This window comes from Boleophthalmus pectinirostris, unplaced genomic scaffold, assembly GCF_026225935.1.
Source record: "Boleophthalmus pectinirostris isolate CB_2022bp ecotype Guang Dong unplaced genomic scaffold, ASM2622593v1 HiC_scaffold_18, whole genome shotgun sequence".
In the NCBI taxonomy this organism is placed as follows: domain Eukaryota; kingdom Metazoa; phylum Chordata; class Actinopteri; order Gobiiformes; family Gobiidae; genus Boleophthalmus; species Boleophthalmus pectinirostris.
This window is the reverse complement of record NW_026571133.1, coordinates 45,686,603-45,706,101: the sequence shown is the minus strand read 5'-3', so window position 1 is coordinate 45,706,101 and position 19,499 is coordinate 45,686,603. Positions and strand designations below refer to the sequence as shown.

Sequence of the window (19,499 nt, the reverse complement as noted above, 5' to 3'; positions counted from 1 at the left end):
TGGTCCGATGGAGAGTTTTTACTAAAAGGAGAAGAGAGTCTCACAGCAGATGTGACACTTTACAAGCCAGCTGCTCCATACATCCAACGCACAAGCTCACACACACACAACACACACTCACACACACACACACACACACACACACACACACACACACACACACACACACACACACACACACACACACACACACACACACACACACACACACACACACACACACACACACACACACACACACACACACAGAGTGTGCTGTTCTGTGTCAGTTAGGGTTAGGGTTAGAATCATGGGGTACTTTGTGTTCTGGCTCGTTCTGAGATCATGAAATGATACTTTCTGATCTCTTATGGAACAAAATTTCATCTTGAGAAATTGTCACTTTGTGTCCCCATGAGAAAAATTCCCTTAAGATATTTTTTGTTAACCAATTTTCCATTGTACATGTAAAATGTGCTAAGTGACTCCTCTGGAGAAGCTGTAGTTCCAGCAAAACAATGCCATAAATTGTGATGCCAAACTTTAGACCTGCAATGCACAAGTGATTTATAATAGAGCATGTGAAAATGTGATCTTATCTGATTCTCATGGAGCCACTCTCATAGAAAGTGTATCGCACCTCTACACTCATATAACACCAGAAAACACTTGGAAATGGGCTTTGAAATGACGCTCTTATAAAACTAAAACAATCATAACCCTTCAAATCTACAGAGGGTATTTGAGAACAAGCATAGAATAATAACATTCAAACAAACCATCAGATAGAACTTTACATCATGGGATCAGTCCTCTGCTCCTTCCGTCTCTCTGTTTGAGACGAGGCCAAGTCTCATAAGGATTAAGCACCACCTGTAACCTGGACCCTGTGGCTGTGCTTGCATTAGTGCCTTATATGGTCATGTAAAAGGCATATATCACTTTATCAGTCCAGAAGGAAATTCTTCCAGAAGTGTTGAAAGTTCCCATAATGAAACATGAATTGTATCTGAGTACAGTACAGTGAATCATTTGAATAACTAAAGTTTCAGCTTTTCAAACGTCTTCTGACACTAACAACATTTCCTGAAAATGTAAAGTTTCTGATTGGATTTAGGAAATTCTGGCTTTTGTCAACTAGAGAAATTCTAGTTGAGCTAAAGATGTGCTGCTAAATGATTAGTCGACTAAAAAGGAAGTGTGGCAAAAGCTCTCTAAACTACTATTTAGCAGAAAAAAGTACTGGGAAAGGCAGATTAAACACAGGAGTCACTGCCAAATCTGCCAAATAAAACTCTCACCATACCCTTTACTTTCTGCGACTGTCCCATATAAATGCTAATAATCAAAATCAAATATTTAGTCGACTGATACAAACTTTACTCTTCTAAGACTCCACTGAAACCCTGGAGGAAATTGGGTTAAGTGGACTGTTAACACATACTGCCTCATGTTGTTTGATAATTCATGAGAAGTTCCAAAGATGAGGGCAGGGCCTGACAGGAGCAGGAGACGTCTCTGGTCTCTGGTCTGGCTGCAAAAATGAGACGCCTTAGAGAGTGACACGTGCGAAGACAAGGGACGCACATGGAGGGTAGAGCATGGATTGTGATGAAAAGAAATCCCTCAAACACCAACTGGATAACATGTCTCGGTGCCTTGTTTTTTTTCTCCCTCTAGTGGTGAGTCACGGTAACATCCAGGCCTGTGTGAGTGTGTAAGATGGCGGTGCTTGGTGAGCCTGGTGTCCTTCTGTCTGTGCTGTTGTCATTATGCTCTTCACCACCAGGGGGCAGGACCGGGGCTGTACGGTCCCAGGATCGGTTCTCTTCAGATGGATCTGTCACTGTTCATGTTCTCACGAGCGCTCTTTAAATTCCATGCTCTTTCTGTGTGTTTGGAGCGATGGACCCATGATCTGTGCTGTGAGCTGGTGCTTGAACAGGGTGACCAGATTTTCAAAATAAAAGCTGAGACATCCCTGGTTTGGGGTGGTTCGTGATCAGTGTTGGGAAGGTGACTTTTCAAATGTAATCCCCTACAGATTACAGATTACATACCCCAAAATGTAGTTTGTAACGTAATCCATTAAATTACTTAATAAGTAACGTAATCTGAATACTTTGGATTACTTGATATTCGTGCTTTTAAAATTACATGAATGTAACAACCACATCCTGCAAATTCTTGTTTGTTTTCTTCAAATTGTCTGTTGAGCCCAAATCTCCATGAACAGACTTTTGTTTTACTGAAGAGAAGCAAAGACCAGGAAATCTGAACATGAGATGTTTTATCTGCTAAAAGACAATAAAAATTCCAGTCTTTCCTTAACCGTATTAAAAATATTATTGATAGAGAAATTATTTTTATATGAAATCACTGCTGCCTTCAATTATGTCCACCTACTGTTAGTGTCATATTGTTTAGACCTGGTTTATTCCTTATTTAGACCTGATTTAGACCTGGTTTAGTCCTGGTTTAGTCCTAGTTTCGTTTTAGTTTAGTCCTGGTTTAGTCTTGGTTTAGTCCTAGTTTAGTCCTAGTTTAGTCCTGGTTTAGACCTGGTTTAGTCCTGGTTTAGTCCTAGTTTAGTCCTGGTTTAGTCTTGGTTTAGACCTGGTTTAGTCCTAGTTTAGTCCTGGTTTAGTCCTAGTTTAGTCCTGGTTTAGTCCTGGTTTAGTCCTGGTTTAGACCTGGTTTAGACCTGGTTTAGTCCTAGTTTAGTCCTAGTTTAGTCCTGGTTTAGACCTGGTTTAGTCCTGGTTTAGTCCTAGTTTAGTCCTGGTTTAGTCCTGGTTTACCTGGTCCTGGTTTAGTCCTTTAGTCCTGGTTTAGTCCTAGTTTAGACCTGGTTTAGACCTGGTTTAGTCCTAGTGTAGTCCTGGTTTAGTCCTGGTTTAGTCCTAGTCTAGTCCTGGTTTAGTCCTAGTTTAGTCCTGGTTTAGACCTCGTTTAGACCTGGTTTAGTCCTGGTTTAGTCCTGGTTTTAGACCTTCTTTAATCCTGGTTTTAGTCCTGGTTTAGTCCTGGTTTATGGCCATGTAAGCCATGTAATCCAAAGTAACTGTAATCCAATTACCACTCAAACAATTACCACTGAAACAGTAACTGTAACTGAATACAGTTACTCATAATTAGTACTCTGATTACGTAACGCCAGTACATGTAATCTGTTACTCCCCAACTCATAATCGTAATAACAAAATTATGAGAAACTGTTCTGCACTCAGCACTAATGTGTGTTTTGGTCATTTTAAAGCAACTTTTCTGTATTTTACCTAAAAAAAAAAAAAAAAAAAAAAAGACAATATATGTCTCTCTTTACTGTTGGCAGGGATCCGATTGAGCAAAAATAGGGACATCAGGGACATTTCTTGTATAAAACTGGGACAAATCGGTGGTTTTGAATAAATCTGCTTTGACAGGGGACACAGGCTCAAAACTGGGACTGTCTGACTGCTCACCCTGTACATATCTTTTTAATCTGGCCCACCAAACTTGAATAATAATAATTTACAGTGTTTTAAAAGTAACATTTTTTATAAAATTTTTGGTTGGAAACATACAATAATTTTGTTTTACGTTTAAATTTGATGCTATTTGTTTCCAATTTTAAATCAGCTGGTTGCAGTTCCACAGTCTGGCCCCCAAGAAGACTGACCCAGAGTCCTGTACATGGGGACAACACAATTACCACTAGTATCACCTCTTGTAGTAGCTCTGTGTGTACAACTTATGATCCTGGCAAATTCTGAATTCAGTGGAATATCACAGTTAAGACACTTAAAAAATTATTTAAGATAATTAAAATTGGTAACATTTTCAAAGTTAAATAGGTTCTGTTTCTTTAAAATACTAATACTATTGGTAATACTATTGTCAGTAGCGATGCACCATTCCAATACTGGTCTGGGATATTTCTACCAGTGCTCATCAATTGTGAACAGTTACTGGATATCAACTTCCAAATACTGGGTGAACATATTCATTGATGTAATAAGACTGTTCTGTTCACTGGTCGCACACAAAGTTGTTCAGATAACAGCTCCAGAGCACATTTGGCTCAGTTTTGTCTTATTTTATTTTTGTTTAAAGGAAATAAATGTTGTTTTATACTATATCTGCACTCGACAGATATGGTATAGTATAACATATACTATAACATCAAAATCTGTATCAGAACTGAAAAAATTTAATTGACGCATCCTAATTAATAGTATTTTTGTGTATGTAGTGTGCCTTCATGATTTAGAGACACAGTCACTGTTTGGAAATTGATCTTAAATGGAAAATCTTAAAGGGGACCATAGAAACACTGGTGGAGCAGTTCAGATTTCAGTCTTCTCGAACATGTGTGAAAATGTCTGTGTTCAATACTCAGTCCAGTCACTACTGCAGTTTGTTAGTTGGTTACAGCTGCTATCACCAAACACTAAATAATAATGTTTTAACTGTGTTTTCAGGCCGCTGGTCTGGCCCAAGGCGTCGTGGACAAGGGTTTGTACCAGAGGAAAGAGACTCACGGCTCAGCGGACGGCAAAGAGGAGCAGTCAAGTATGACCTGTGAACACTGCATGTACTCTACTCTCACTGCTTTAGACCACTTTACAGCTCTTCTTCTTCTCTGCACAGATGGTGACTCAGACAGAACCACCAGAGGGAGCTCTCCTGCTGCAGAGGCCATGCTGAATGGGGACGACCATGGGGAGCATAAAGCCCTGTCGCAGGGCTCCTCTCTGCCTAAGACTCTGGTAGTGAGTGAGAACGGTACGTCAGAGCCTCCGCACGGCTCTGTGACCGGGAGTAATGGACTTTCTCTGGGCCAGACACACACAGATCCCGGGCTCTCCCCACACCGGACTCACAGCTCCTCTGCTGGAGCGCGCACGGACACTCCCCCCGCCCCTCCTCCCACAAGTGGAAACTCACTAAGGACTGACCCCCCAAAAGCCCCCGGGCCCTCAGGAGCCAAAAATGGCCCTCCTGTCCAAGTGCACCGAGCACGAAAAACTATGAGTCGACCGGCCGTCAGCGCTGCTCAGAAGGTACTAGAGCTACACTCACGTCTGTGCTCTTCAGGTCTGCTTTTGGACGGCCACACTCACACTGTACATGTACTATACAGCAGAAATGGACCACTGGTCATTTTAGTGGACCATATGGACACTCCTTTGTGTTCTTCAGCTTGAAGCTAATGATTCAAACTTACACTAACAGATTTGACCAGTCACAGTTTTATTCTGTGAACTCTGAGAATCACTGAATTGATCTTTTCAAGAGAGTGACATGCTACAAGTGTCCAACATGTTTAAATTTGAACTGATGGCTCATTTCCCAGAGGAATCTTCTGACAAATGTCAGATGTATTTATTTTTTACATGTTTGACAAATTGACATGGATCATCAAGTGATGAAGTAACCTTGTGGTGCAGCCATAGACTGTAGACTGTATATAATCCACTCACATGAAGCTCGTGAGGCTCACGGTTACAGGAGCGAATCTGGAGCCAGGCTCTATATTATTTGACAGACAAAATAGAGCCAGAATCAATAGGAGCCGGAAGAGCCGCATGTGAACTTCCTGTTTGGAATGTGGCGGCTGTGTCAGCTGTGTCCATTTATATATACAGTCTATGAGTGCATATATGGGTGGATTGTCAAGAGGTCTGACTTTTCAAACAAAAAATCCATCTGCTAAGGCTTCCGCTCATCTGTTCCAGTTCACTTTCGGTGCAGAACAGAATTTTTTTTTTTTCCAACAAAAACATGTTATTAATAATTGCTGTAAAGGTGCCAAGTGTAAGATGTTACACATTCATTTGACCAAAAACTATATTATGTGTTGGCTGCTGTGTTTGGCTAAAGCTCACATAGAGTCCCTCCTCTTCTGACACAATATCCACTAGTCACATTCTACAGTGATGCTGGGTAGGACTTCATTCAGAGTGTTGTGTGTATTAATCTGCTGTTGGCCAGGTTGCAAACATTTGTTGATCCTTTTCTGTAAACAAGTTAGGTTCTACCTCTCCTGTTGTATCATGTAAGAGTCTGTGTCATCAACAGTGAAGTCATGGTTTTAATGAAGCAATGTTTTAAATCTCTGACTCTGCAGCTTCTCAGGCGGGAAATGCGAGAATCCAAAGGTGCCAAAGGTGACCAGATGGACACTAATGACCCCCAGACCCGCCCTGAGCTGCCCTCCACACAGAACCAGCTACCTCACAGCCCGGCCCAGGAGAAGGTCACCACAACAGCAACCACAACCACAACAACCACAACAACGACGACGACAAGTGACCGGAGCACTGCACAAAGCCCGCCCCCCGCCTCAGCAGACCCCGCCCCCAGCCCTGCTCCTGCCAAACTACATCTGGGTCAGACACATGCTCATCTCTGTAGCCTGTGATTCCAGAGTCTAGATCAGTCATGCGCTGTAGTCAGTACTTTTAAGTCAACTTTGCACCCTCAGAGTTTGACTGCAGAGGCTTAGAAACAAGTCAAAGTCCAACACTGTCCAAGCCCCCAGCCCATTAGTCACTTGTTTTAGAGTTTGGTGGAGGTGATTTGAGGGATGTCTGCTCTTTTTCATGGGACTATTGTAGAACCAAGATTACGGCTGCTGCTGATGACTTCATTCAGAACTATTTAACCTATTATGTTTACTGCCTTGGCAACAGATTTAGTAAAAAATTAAATTGTCTGGACTCAATCTTTAGACTAGACGACGTATTACCTCTTATCCAAAAGGCTTAGTCAGTTTCATAATGACCTATTTACCAAAAATCAACCTTCTGATATTTGGCCACTCTGAGCAATGGTGCATACTACATAATACAACGGTTTCCACTTGTGATCAAGAGATTATATTTTTGTCTAAATGTTTAGTTTGTCATTTTATCTTCTTTTGTACTCGTAACTTTGAAAATAATGAGTCCATAAGAGTTGTCTACTATGCTGTTATGTGGTTCCCTCATCAAACGTGCCTGAAGAGTTTTTAGATGTCGTCCGTGCATGTTTCTCTCTTGGCATTATTCGAACCCTCCTTTTGGTTTGCTGTAAGATTTTGTGCAATGCTCCACCTACAAGCCTACATCAGCTATGCCATCACACCACAATTCTCCATAAATATACAAAAACATGATACAAAACTGTACACAACAACTTCACAAACCTGGTACAATGTACAGTCGTTTCAGCGCTCTGAAGGGCTCTGAAGCAAAGGGAAGACTCAGCATCATAAATGAAACAAACATATTACATGAATAATTATTAATCCATCCATTTTCTTCCGCTTTATCTCGGGTCGGGTCGCGGGGGCAGCAGTATGAGCAGGGACTCCCAGACTTCCTTCACCCCAGACACGTCCTCCAGCACCTAATTCTTAATACAATCATATATTGTTTTCGGTCAATATAACATTTTAACAATAAAATGTATCATGGTGATCTGAATACAATATGTTATGTGTTAGCAATTAATACAGCGATATACAAATACTAATACGCAGAAGGCCTCATACTGAAACATTTCCAGGCTAACATAGATGTGATAGAGCTACTGTCAATAAGGTCTGTATCAAATATCATAGTTTTGTTTTTGAGGCTATGGTGGTACAAAAGGTAATGCCTATGACCATTAGGAGCAATTTAGCAAGAGGTCCCCGGTCTTTTGTTTGGACGGTTAATAGACCTTTTTCAGAACAGCTGGAAGTGCCCCGCTGTAGGTTTGAGGAACTCCTGGATAATGGGTTTCTGTGGCTAAATGTGTGTGTAAATGTGTGTGGTATTCTCCAGCAGCTTCATGAATCTGCCCCATCACCAAATCTTCAACCAACAAACTCCACAAAGAATAAACATTCTTCCATGTAGAATTTATCCACAACTATCAAGAGAAGAAAGACAAAAACATAAAGATGAACAACAGCAACGCTTTAGTGACACACTGACCAAAACTAATGTTATGGTCCTAGAGATGTCGATCATTCAAACTACACAAATCTATCTATGCTAAAATCAACATCATAAAATACATTTTTAATTTTAATAGTACAATCAATCTGAGTGAAGTTCCTTCTGTTTTATTCATGACCATAACATTAGTTTTGTACAGTGTGTCACTAATGTGTCGTCGTTGTTCGTTTTTAAGTTTTCTTCTTTCTTCTCTTGATAGTTGTGGCTAAATTGTTCATGTTCGAATGTTTATCCTTTGTGGACCTTGTTGGTTGAAGGTTTGGTGATGGGGCAGATTTATGAAGCTGGTAGAGAGTAGGCAAAACATTTTAACAGACATTTTGCCATAGAAAACCATTAACCGGATGTTCTTCAAACCTTAGAGGCTGTTGTGAAAAAGGTCTGTACCTCATAGAAGTAAAATACCCCCTCTTAAAGAAACATACAGAAACTTTTATGTGATTTATAATATAATTAAGGGTGCTCAAGTCACTCCTACTAGCACTGACTACATGAGCATGGCATAGTGTAAATGTTGTTTTGCTTCTCCAGTTCCCTTCTCCGGCGCCCTGGTGTCCCGTAAGAAGAAGCGGAGGATGGGGACCTACAGCCTGGTACCCAAGAAGAAAGCCAAAGTGCTGAAGCAGAGATCAGTGTTAGAGATATTCAAACAGCTGGAGCACACTGCCAAGAGCCCCGAGGTTTGACGCACCAACAGAGATTTTAGATTTTAGAGATTGATCAATATTAAAACTAGTGTACTGAAATCAAAACTAGATACTCATATTAGCAGGTATCGATTTCTGTTGTCTAAAGAGTGTTTTATTATCATTGTGCTATCAGAATCAGTATTGAGTATCCAGTCTGTTTCTTTGTTTTGAAAATAGAAATTTATGTTGACTGAGTGAAGAGACGTTGCATAGTCATGTTTGGATGTTGTTCTCAGGTCAAACCAGCAAACCTTAACGGTGAGAAGGTGGCGCACATTTCTGAGGAGGAGGGGTCCGAGCTGGAGGAGTCTGAGGAGGAACATAAACCCCCAGAGAAGCCAGTGTCAGATGTCCCACAGCCCAAACAAGCACCTGAAGGCACCACACAGGTGAATGAGACATGTTTGAATATTGAAGTTCTCTATGAAAGTTGGACAGTAATAAAACATACTCCGATATTACACAAAACTGACTCTTGTGAACTTTAAGTCATGTTATAATGTTGTTAGCTCATCAAAACAGACCTGGAGTTGTGTTTTTTTCATTCACATGTTTGAGTAACTCTTTATTATTAATCTGTTTACATCTCTAAAGCTCAAAATGCTGTGTTCCACCTTGTGATGTCATGGTCATGTAGTGGTAGTGTTCAAGTTAACAGCTTCTTTTACCTTTTGTTCAGTAGAGATTCCAGTTCTGAAATGATTGACATTATTGAAGGCATATGGTGTTTAAAAACAGATTGAAGAACTTTCTGTGTTACCACGTAACATCTCAAGATGAAACAGAGTTCCTTTGGAGAGAAGAACTCAGCTTAAATATGCAGGGTTTGTGTGATTAAAACAAAACACAACTCCAGATCTGTTTGTGATGAGGAAACATTATAAGTTAGATATTACATTATTAGTTAGATATAATATGGGCCCTTTAAATCACTCAGTACGTAAGACTGATATTTGGATGAACCACATGAGGAATGTGACACACAAGGCTGTGTTTGAACACTTTAATGTGAGGACAAAGCACAGAATATTACTGTACTACCACTGGTTTGTTGTGAAACAGGGTTGTTAATGCTCCTCTTTGTTAGAAACACCTGACCGTAATTAGGACAGTCCTGTGTGATGTCACATAGTACTTCAAATTGCAGTGGCTACTGAAGGCAGCACACACTGTTTTTGAACACACTGCTGCCAGTTTACCTAGATTGCACTAAAATGCTTCTAAAATGACTCGGAGTAGCAGATAATGTGACTAGAACACTGTGTACATGACACAGGAGCAAGAAAAGTTGATTTAGCGTTTAGTTCCAATTTAATGAACATCCAAACTTCTAACCCAGTGATTAAGCAGCGACTAAGCCTGAATCACTCTTAATGAACTCATTTTGGCTTAGTTTAGTTCATTATAAATTAACATTGTCCATGCTTTATTAAGATTAATTAAGGTGTAGTTATTGTAAAAGTTTTTTTTTTTTTTTTTCTATAGTTGAGCAGTGCCCTGCAGGGGTGTGCAGAAATATCAAAATATCGATATATAGTATAGTTTAATGTGATAATACAGAATCAATACCATGGGCTGCTGTATCGATATATCAGCAAGAGTATTTTTTGGTGTATTTGTTATAATGTCCAAGTAATTTGTTGTTGTAATTTTGTTACAGAGGTTCAGTTTTGCTTGTTTAGAGGAAGGAAACTCGTTTATGCAACACATTTGACGTTTTCCCTGTTTTGATGATTAAAATGGCCATGTTTCATATGAACTTTGCACAAAAAGTGGTCTGAGAATCACAGCCATGATTTAGCTATTATTTTTTATTGAACTGTATCAAAATTGGGTTTGGTCAAGCAGTAACGGAGGGAAACATGGGCAGATTTATTATATTCAAATGTCTCTTATTGAGAAACTAGAGGGACTATTGAAATAAGTAAAGTATCAGAATGTAGGAAAGAGTTACACTCCAACAGGGTAAAGTTAAACCTGTGATATTCGTTCAAGTTATTGACAAAAAATTTAAAAACTCATGTCAGTAACGGAGGAAATGAAATATGCAGCACTTTTTGGTCAATAAATCCAAACAGTGATAACTCTCACTTCCATATCCTTAACAAACTGGTTTGAATATTTGCTTCATATAGTTTTCTACCATATGGTCCAAGATTAGGTTGAAAAACCTCTTACGTTTTGTGTCATGAGATTTTTTATTAAGAAAAGTCATGGTAACGGAGGGAAAAGTAACGGAAGGAAAATTGTGCAAACAAGTAGAAGGTGCAGGATTTTACATCATTTGTCACGTTTTTTTCTTCCGAATACTTTAATATTACTTCAAAATGAAAAGAAACTATTTCTATAAAATATGTCAGTCCTTCCAAGCAATTTTTTATCATTTTAAATACATTTAAAAAAAAAAAAATCATGTACCTTCATCAACAGTTCAAAGATGGAATAACACAAGATATGATGAAATACATCCATTTATTGACAGGATTTGCAGGTCTTTGAAATTTGGAAAATAATTTTTGTTCCATGATTCATACATGGTCTGTTTAAAGCGTATGGAACCAAAAATGGTACAGAAAAAAGGTCAACAGTTTCATAAACTAGAGTACATATGTATCTGTTCAATACATTTTTATATCAGATGTATTAACTTGAAGTTTTGGCCTTGCTGTTTACTTCTGCTTGACCGGGGCCTATTGTAATCGATTAGAAATATATTGTATTGAACCAAAATTGCAACGTATCGAGATATGTATCGCATCGGCAACTTCTTAATGATACTAGCCCTAGTGCACTGTAGGTAGCAGTTTACAGTAGTTCCCAAGCGTATAGTTGGAAAACCAGCAGCCGTGAGTGTTACTGTATTCTCACACATCTGCATTAGCCATGAAAAAATCTATCTATGTAATACCCTATACATTTCCAGTCAGTTGTTGGAATGTAGAATTGTCATTCCAAATGTGATGTGGTGTCTTGTGTTCAGGTGGTCCAGGAGCAGGAGAGCGAGGAGTCTGCGGAGGAGGAGGCAGAAGAGGAGGGCACAGAGTCTGATCTGGTACACAACATGTCACTGCTCATATAGTTTGAGTCCTTCTCTGTAAACAACCTGAATGTTTTTCTTCAGAGCACGGGCTCCAGTGTGAGGCAGAAGAAGCCCAAACAGACACTGAGAGGAGACAAAGCCTGGCTACGGCCCTCAAGGAAACGCAAGAGGAAGCTAAAAGCCAAAGGTGAGCTCTCCAGTAACACCTGTACTCTTCAGATGTATGTGTATGATTGTGGTTATTTAAAGGGGCACAGTGGAACTTTCCTGGTGGAGGATTGTCTTATGCTCTTCTCTTATTACTTTGCGTGGAATTCTCCACTGTATGGTTGCATATTTAAACCAAATACAGGTCAGAGAGAGTGAATTGCTTACTATAAAAAATATGTTTTAAATACTACGCAGAATTCACTGTTTATAGCTTTCTACCGTATGACTGGTGAGTTTCTGAAATACAGAAAAAGGTTGATTTATTACAGCAGACAGGGCTTAATCCTGCCCTGGCCAGACACCAACAGTCTCCCCAGTCTCTTCTCAGAGTCTACTTCCTCTCAGTCTACCACCCAGAGCGTCTGAGCTCTGACTATTTATACCAGAATTGCAAAGCTAAATGCATCATAGCCGAGTGACTTTTGTTTCACATCCACAAGCTCATCAGTTTACACTTGAAGGCAGGTAAAACAATAAAGGGTTTACACATGTTAATGACTGTTTTTGTGCATTTAGTCTGAGTCACTCAGACACACAGACCAAAGACATATGAGAACAATATTTTCTTCGCAACATGAATACACACATTTCCATCACATTCCCTCATCAAAAACCTGCCTGAAGAGCTTTTAGATGTCATCCATGAATCTCTGAGTAATCTAGCGACCTCTCTCTGGCCTAGTTGAACTTTCTTACAGGTATGCTCTTGTCCAATGCTCAGGCCACAAGCTTACGTCACTCCTGTACAGACATTTTTCATGATACAAAATAGTACATTACAACTGGACAAACCTGATGCCTTAGCTGGACACACGCTGTTTGTGTTGTGATAGTGCTCTGCAGGGGGAGTGACTTAGCATGGGGAGCAAAAGGAAGGAAACTCAGAGCATCAAAAAAATGAAACTGAAACTAAATAAACATTCAGTCATTGATAAATGCTGGATAGATGTGTTTAATGCCACACAGTGGAACATAGTGCACCTTTCTAATGAAGCTTCTGTGTTTTATTCAGACTCTGAGCTGCAGGATCAGTCTGAAGCTCCGGTCCAGCTCCAGTCCTCTGAGGAGAAACCACTTTCTCAACCCAGTGAACCCTCTCAACCCAGCCCCCAACCCAAAAACATGGAACCTAAACCTCCTCAACCCAAAAACATGGAACCTAAACCTCCTCAACCCAAAAACATGGAACCTAAACCTCCTCAACCCAAAAACATGGAACCTAAACCTCCTCAACCCAAAAACATGGAACCTAAACCTCCTCAACCCAAAAACATGGAACCTAAACCTCCTCAACCCAAAAACACGGAACCTAAACCTCCTCAACCCAAAAACACGGAACCTAAACCTCCTCAACCCAAAAACACGGAACCTAAACCTCCTCAACCCAAAAACGTGGAACCCAAAATCCCCCAACCCAGAAATGTGGATTCCAAAAATCCTGAAGCTACCAATGTGGAACCCAAAAGCTCCCAACCTACTGTAGAACCCACTGTAGAACCCACTGTAGAACCATCTGTAGAACCATCTGTAGAACCAACTGTAGAACCAACTGTAGAACCAACTGTAAAACCATCTGTTGAGCCCGCGGTAGAACCCAGCGTTGAACCCACTGTGAAAACTGGTGTGGAACCCAGCGTTGAATCCAGTATGGAACCCAACGTGGAACCACCTGTGGAACCCAACGTGGATCCTGCTGTGGAACCCGGGGCACAAGTCAGTCCAGAGACCAGCCAGTCGGAGCCCCCCCGCCCCTGCACCCCCCCACAGTCTGCTCCTAAAACAGACAAGATGGAAACCAGCAGTAAGAACAGTATTTTATTTCATATAAAACCTTCTCTTCGTTGTAGCAGATAGCAGTGTCTCCAATTTTAAAGTGGCTAAAACTCTGATAAAAGTTTTGTCATAGGCATGCATCTTTATACTGTTTAAAATGTGTAGGAACACATTTGTACATTGTTTCTTGAGAAGGCTCCTGGTCGATAACAAATAATGAATATAACAAATGACCTATTGTTTACTCTAGAGAGAACAATTACATGACTTCTGTAGTAGCTATGATTAGACTAATACAAATAATTTCTCATAAAATAGCCTTCTTTGAGTTTAAATTGTACTTTGGATACTGTGTTGATGACATAGGTAGAGGTACTCAGGAACTCCGCAGTGCTTCCTGTATTTTTGTACTTTTCCCCTCAACCACAAACTGCCACTTAACTGAAGTAAAACTATGATAAATATTTAGCCAAACCAAGTCAGATTTAGAAAAAACATGAAAACTTGTCATGCTCTGTACGTGTCTTCCACTTCTCATATCTGTCCAGTTTCAGTCCATCACAGCTTTAACTTTTCTCTCCTTGGTCAGCATCTTCATGATGACTTTTGTTCACGTGTCCCCTTCAGCTCCTGTGAGGCCTGCAGTAGAGGACAGTCAGGAGCTGCCCCTGTGCAGCTGTCGCATGGAGACTCCCAAGAGCCGAGAGATCCTGATCCTGGCCGACAGGAAGTGCATGGCCACAGAGAGCGTGGACGGGCAGCTGAGCCGGTGCCAGGGCGCCGTCCTTAAACAGGAAATGATGCGACCATCAAACTCGGTGCAGCTGCTGGTGCTGTGTGAAGACCATCGCACAGGCATGGTCAAGCACCAGTGCTGCCCCGGCTGTGGCTACTTCTGTCGGGCTGTAAGTACACGGACCAGGGACCGCGTGTAGAAACTATTAAACAAGCTTTTCAAAACACTACTAAGTGTTTTTTGTTTTTTTATTCATACAAAGACCTTTATGACACTGTGCTTAAAGATGCACTGTGCAACTGTACCGGCTTGTCTCAATGGACACAGACTGCTCTTTTGGTTGTTGCTCTTTTATATGGAGATAGAGAAGTTTAATGCCATACTGTGGAACATTTTACACAAAGTAATAACATCTCTATGAAGACAAGCAGGTGGACCCACAACCAGAAAGGTTATAGAGGGCACCTTTAAAATACTCACACTATAAACTATTTAATTGTTAGCGTCATGTTGGCAAAGACAACTCTGTTGAGGGTAGTGTTGTCAAAAGTCTCGATACTACAGTCCCTGACAAAAGTCTTGTCACTTATCCATTTTGTAGAAACAAAATCTTATAACCTGACTTTAAATTAATCGATTGGTTTTAGAAATGTCTCATATGAAGCTAAAACCCTCCCAAATTATGCTCAATATACTAAAATAAATTTGCTTCACTGAAGAAAGATTGATCATTTAATGAACACAGAAAGGTCAGATTTTGGCAAGACAAAAGTCTTGTCGCCTACAGAAAATTGAACAAATAATTTACTTCAAATACAAAAATATGTTGCATAACGTCAGTGAATGAAGTAGTGGTGCTGTGAGATCCAGATTTAATATCTTGTATGACGTCCATGAGCTTGAAGGACACATCCATGTGGTTCCACAATGATTCATACAATTTGTTGATGAAGTCATCAGGAATAGTAAAGAAAGCGTCTTACATGCCTCCCAGAGTTCATCAAGATTCTTTGGTTTTGCCTTCCATGCTTCCTCTTTCATTCTACCCCAGACCTGCTCAATGATGTTCATGTCTGGTGACTGGGCTGGTCAGTCCTGGAGCACCTTGATCTTCTTCACCTTGAGAAACTTTGATGTAGAGATAGAAGTATGTGATGGAGCACCATCCTGCTGCAAAATTGGACCCCTTTTATAGTTGGGAATGTAAGAGGAGCTAATACTTCTTGATATTTTAGGCTATTGATATTTGCCTTCCACCCTGCAAATGTCTCACACACCCCCAGACTGGATGTAATCCCAGACCATGACTTTCCGCCACCAAACTTAACTGTTTTCTGGGTGAATCTTGGATCCATGTGGGCTCCAGTAGGTCTCCTGCAATATTTGCGGCGGCTGTGATGTAATTCAACCGAGGATTCATCTGAGAAATCCACCTTCTGCCACTTTTCCAGTGTCCATCCTTTTATCAGGCTGTGGGCCTTGGCAAATGCCACACGGTTTTTTAATTGCCTTTTGTTTAGTGCTGGTTTCTGTGCACTGATTCGACCATGGAGGCCATTTCCAGACAGAATTCTACAAACTGTTGTGGTTGACACAGGGACTTGAGGTGACCAGGCCTGGTGGAGTCTGCTGCAGTGGAAAAGGGGCCTTGGATTTTTGAATCAACAAACGATCCTCCCGAGCAGTTGTCTTGTGGCGTCTGCTGGACCTGGGCTTGTCAAAAACATCTCCAGTCATTTCAGATCTTTTTCTTATTCTTTGTACTTGACGCTGAGACACATTGAAGGTGTCACCACCTCAGCAGTGGATCTGGTCTTCAGCCTCTTGATAATTAAGGCTTTGGTCTCAGGGTGGATCTTAGGCATGTTGTCAGAGGTCAAGTTGCAGTTGATGTGAAGGTCTGGTTCTGCTGGGTTCTTTTTATACACACCCACTAACTGATTGATCAGTAACTGATCACAGGTGAGGCTGTAATCTACGATTGGGTGCATCATATGACAAGGCCACAAGACTTTTGTCTTGCCAAAATCTGACCTTTCTGTGTTCATTAAATGATCAATCTTTCTTCAGTGAAGCAAATTTCTTTTAGTATATTGAGCATAATTTGGGAGGGTTTTAGCTTCATATGAGACATTTCTAAAACCAATCGATTAATTTAAAGTCAGGTTATAAGCTTTTGTTTCTACAAAATGGATAAGTGACAAGACTTTTGTCAGGGACTGTAGATACTCACTTGAGCAGGTATCAATTCAAATGAGCCATTCCCACAGAACAGAAATGAACATTTCCTGAATAGCTTTAGAATGATCTTGCATACACCCAGTGTGCCAGTCAAAGTTCTTTGAGCTTTCATCTGACACAGCACATAAGGTCTAGTGGTTTAGAGTTAGCTCTCATGTTAAATATTGTTTCTTCCCTAATAATTCACTTATCATTGTAAATGCACACTCATGAAAACATCATGTGCTGACTCAGCCCGCTCTGTCCTCTCAGGGCACGTTCATGGAGTGCCAGCCGGACGTGAGCATCTCTCACCGCTTCCACCGCACCTGTGCCTCCGTGCTCAAGGGCCAGAGCTTCTGTCCTCACTGTGGAGAGGAGGTGAGCAAGGCCAAAGAGGTGACCATCGCTAAGGCCGACACCACCTCCACAGTGCCCCCTGTACAGGCGCAGCACCTGCCCACGCCCACTGCTGCCGAGGGGCGGGCAGACACCACCACAGGAAGGTACTACAAACACAGCAGTCCCACCTCTCATACTCATATACTATTTTTCTGTTTTAGTTTAAAAATGTAACACATAATTCCTCTGACACTGCTCTAATGCTTTTATGTGTGTTTGAAGTTCAAATAAATCTTCAATTACTGCCCCTTTAAGCAGTAATAAAATACATTAAATAGATTGATAGCATTTATATAGCGCCTTTCAAGATCCCCAAAGTGCTTTACAGATCATTATTCAGTCACTCCACACTCAGTGATGGTAAACTACTACTGTAGCCACAGCTGCCCTGGGGCACACTGACGGAAGCGAGGCTGCCAATCTGCACCATCGGCCCCTCCGACCACCACCATCACTCACACACACACCACTTTCATACTAGGCAATGTGGGTGAAGTGTCTTGCCTAAGGACACAACAACAGTTTTTTGCCACTGGCCCCACTGTGGCACCTGGAATTCCTAGTGGTCTCCCATCCAAGTACTACCCAGGCCCAGCCTGCTGAGCTTCTGAGATCTGACGGGTTCAGGCTTTGACAAGCTGGTATGGCCACATTAACATTCTAGTGTTATTCTTAGCAATATCATCATAGTAGCTTTTCCGATATTTTATTGTATCACACTGTAATTGTTTCAAATTCTAAAGACTGAGAAACTAAAGAAGACACCAGCAAATATTGAACTCTTAAAAAGAGATTTCCATCTCAGTGGGTCCATTTTACACAATTTTCTTACCTATATCATAATAACCCTAACCCTGGTTAAATATTTAATAGTTCATAAATTAGATAGATAAATTACGCATGATCTAACTCTAAACCGTGAATCCGTCCTGTGTCCTCGGGTGCAGCGTGTCCCGCCTGCCCCCAGAGGCTGAGCTGTGTACTGCAGACAGCTCTCTCTCTGTGCGCTCTCCTCTGGACTCTGCTGTCCCCGGCCTGTCCCGCTCCTCCTCTGTCCAGAGCGGGACAGAGGCTCCCATAGCTCACCCAGGACACCCACGTGAGACACTGGAGAGCGTCTTGGTGGCCCTGGACAATGAGAAGTATGTTTGAACACTCCACACACTTCTGCCTGACTGTAACCAGGAGACACCTCTGAGCTTTAATCTTGTCTTTGTGCCACATCCCAGACCCAAGAAGCTGCGCTTTCACCCCAAACAGCTGTACCTGTCTGCCAAACAGGGCGAGCTCCGGAGAGTCCTGCTCATGCTGGGTCAGTGCTCTTCACTACTACTTTAAATGTGTTAATGTAATGTCATAGTTTAGAACAATTTTTGAATAAAGCTGTGACATTATCTGGAAAATTTATATTTTATCTTATTTAGCATTTCATTATCTCAATAATGTTATTATTATTTTCAATAATATAGATTCATTTTTATTGAATTTTTTATATATTTTTTCATTCTTGTGCAGTTGACGGAATTGACCCAAACTTCAAGATGGACTCTCAAAACAAGCGCACCCCTCTTCACGCAGCTGCAGAGGCAGGACATGCAGACATCTGCCACATGCTGGTGCAGGTGAGTTTATTTAGGGAATATTTACACTTAGATCCTTGCTATAGTTTGTTTCATTGCAGAATGTTAGTCAAACGTGAAAAAAAAAAAAGATATCATAATTTTCTTTGAGCCAGATCACAATTTTGATTTTATCACAGTTCATGTCAATTTGTATTTTTATATTTCATTGTATTTGTAGCATTGCTGAAGGTCACCAATAAGAGGAGGAGGTGTGGGCGGGAAAAGTGTCTGAGCTGAGAGTTGCGTTGTGGAAAAAATGATATGATTTTACAAAAACAGCATATTGTTACAGGAATACATTCATAATTAGATCTGTATCACCATTTGACCAGTCCTCAGTGAAAGTCAGTAGAAGTAGAAGTTTTACTGTACACCATTAGGTCCAGTAATACAGAACATTAAATTGTGTTTGTTATGTAAACTACAGATGCCATAAGTAATAAAAGTGTGTAGATAGAATGCACAGCTTGAGCGTGTGTTTGGTGTGTGGTCAGGCTGGAGCTAACCTGGACACGTGTGATGAGGACCAGCGTACTCCTCTGATGGAGGCCTGTGAGAACAACCACATGGAGATCGTGTGTTTTCTGCTACGAGCGGGAGCCAGCGCGACACACAAGGTACTGCTCTGGACTTAGACATGCTGCCACAACTGTCTTTGTGTCACGACTAATGATTTCAGGCATTTACAATCAAGGTAAGAACAAATTTAGAGTCTCAAAGTTAACTTATGCACATACTTATTTTTAATTTTTTGTGTTATTCACAAAATTACAGAATTACAACTTTATTTCTTTATTTGGTAAGACAATTTATCATTAGTAAATAGCAGTTTGTGAACAAAAGTTGAAAAATATCGGA

General features: G+C 40.9%; 2 protein-coding genes and 1 pseudogene across 2 annotated transcripts in view; 2 read left to right on the top strand and 1 right to left on the bottom strand.

The window, feature by feature from the left end:
* Positions 1-17,952, top strand: part of LOC110159101 (histone-lysine N-methyltransferase EHMT1-like) — a 44,137-nt gene extending 26,185 nt beyond the window's left edge. The window contains exons 2-11 of the mRNA XM_055153284.1: positions 4,443-4,533; positions 4,612-5,024; positions 6,092-6,353; positions 8,481-8,629; positions 8,875-9,027; positions 11,619-11,690; positions 11,760-11,865; positions 12,901-13,689; positions 14,289-14,566; positions 16,891-17,952. Of these exons, the coding sequence (XP_055009259.1) occupies positions 4,443-4,533; positions 4,612-5,024; positions 6,092-6,353; positions 8,481-8,629; positions 8,875-9,027; positions 11,619-11,690; positions 11,760-11,865; positions 12,901-13,689; positions 14,289-14,566; positions 16,891-17,193 (2,616 nt within the window). The 3' untranslated portion in view covers positions 17,194-17,952. The remainder of the gene's footprint in view (positions 1-4,442; positions 4,534-4,611; positions 5,025-6,091; positions 6,354-8,480; positions 8,630-8,874; positions 9,028-11,618; positions 11,691-11,759; positions 11,866-12,900; positions 13,690-14,288; positions 14,567-16,890) is intronic.
* Positions 17,558-17,674, bottom strand: LOC129409064 (5S ribosomal RNA; annotated as a pseudogene).
* On the top strand, positions 17,941-19,276 carry LOC129408882 (histone-lysine N-methyltransferase EHMT1-like; the record flags this gene model as incomplete). Its single annotated transcript, XM_055153226.1, has 4 exons — positions 17,941-18,161; positions 18,249-18,331; positions 18,535-18,641; positions 19,136-19,276. Coding segments are annotated over 4 exons (552 nt in total), but the record flags the coding sequence as incomplete, so codon positions are not given.
* Positions 19,277-19,499: the final 223 nt, after the last annotated feature.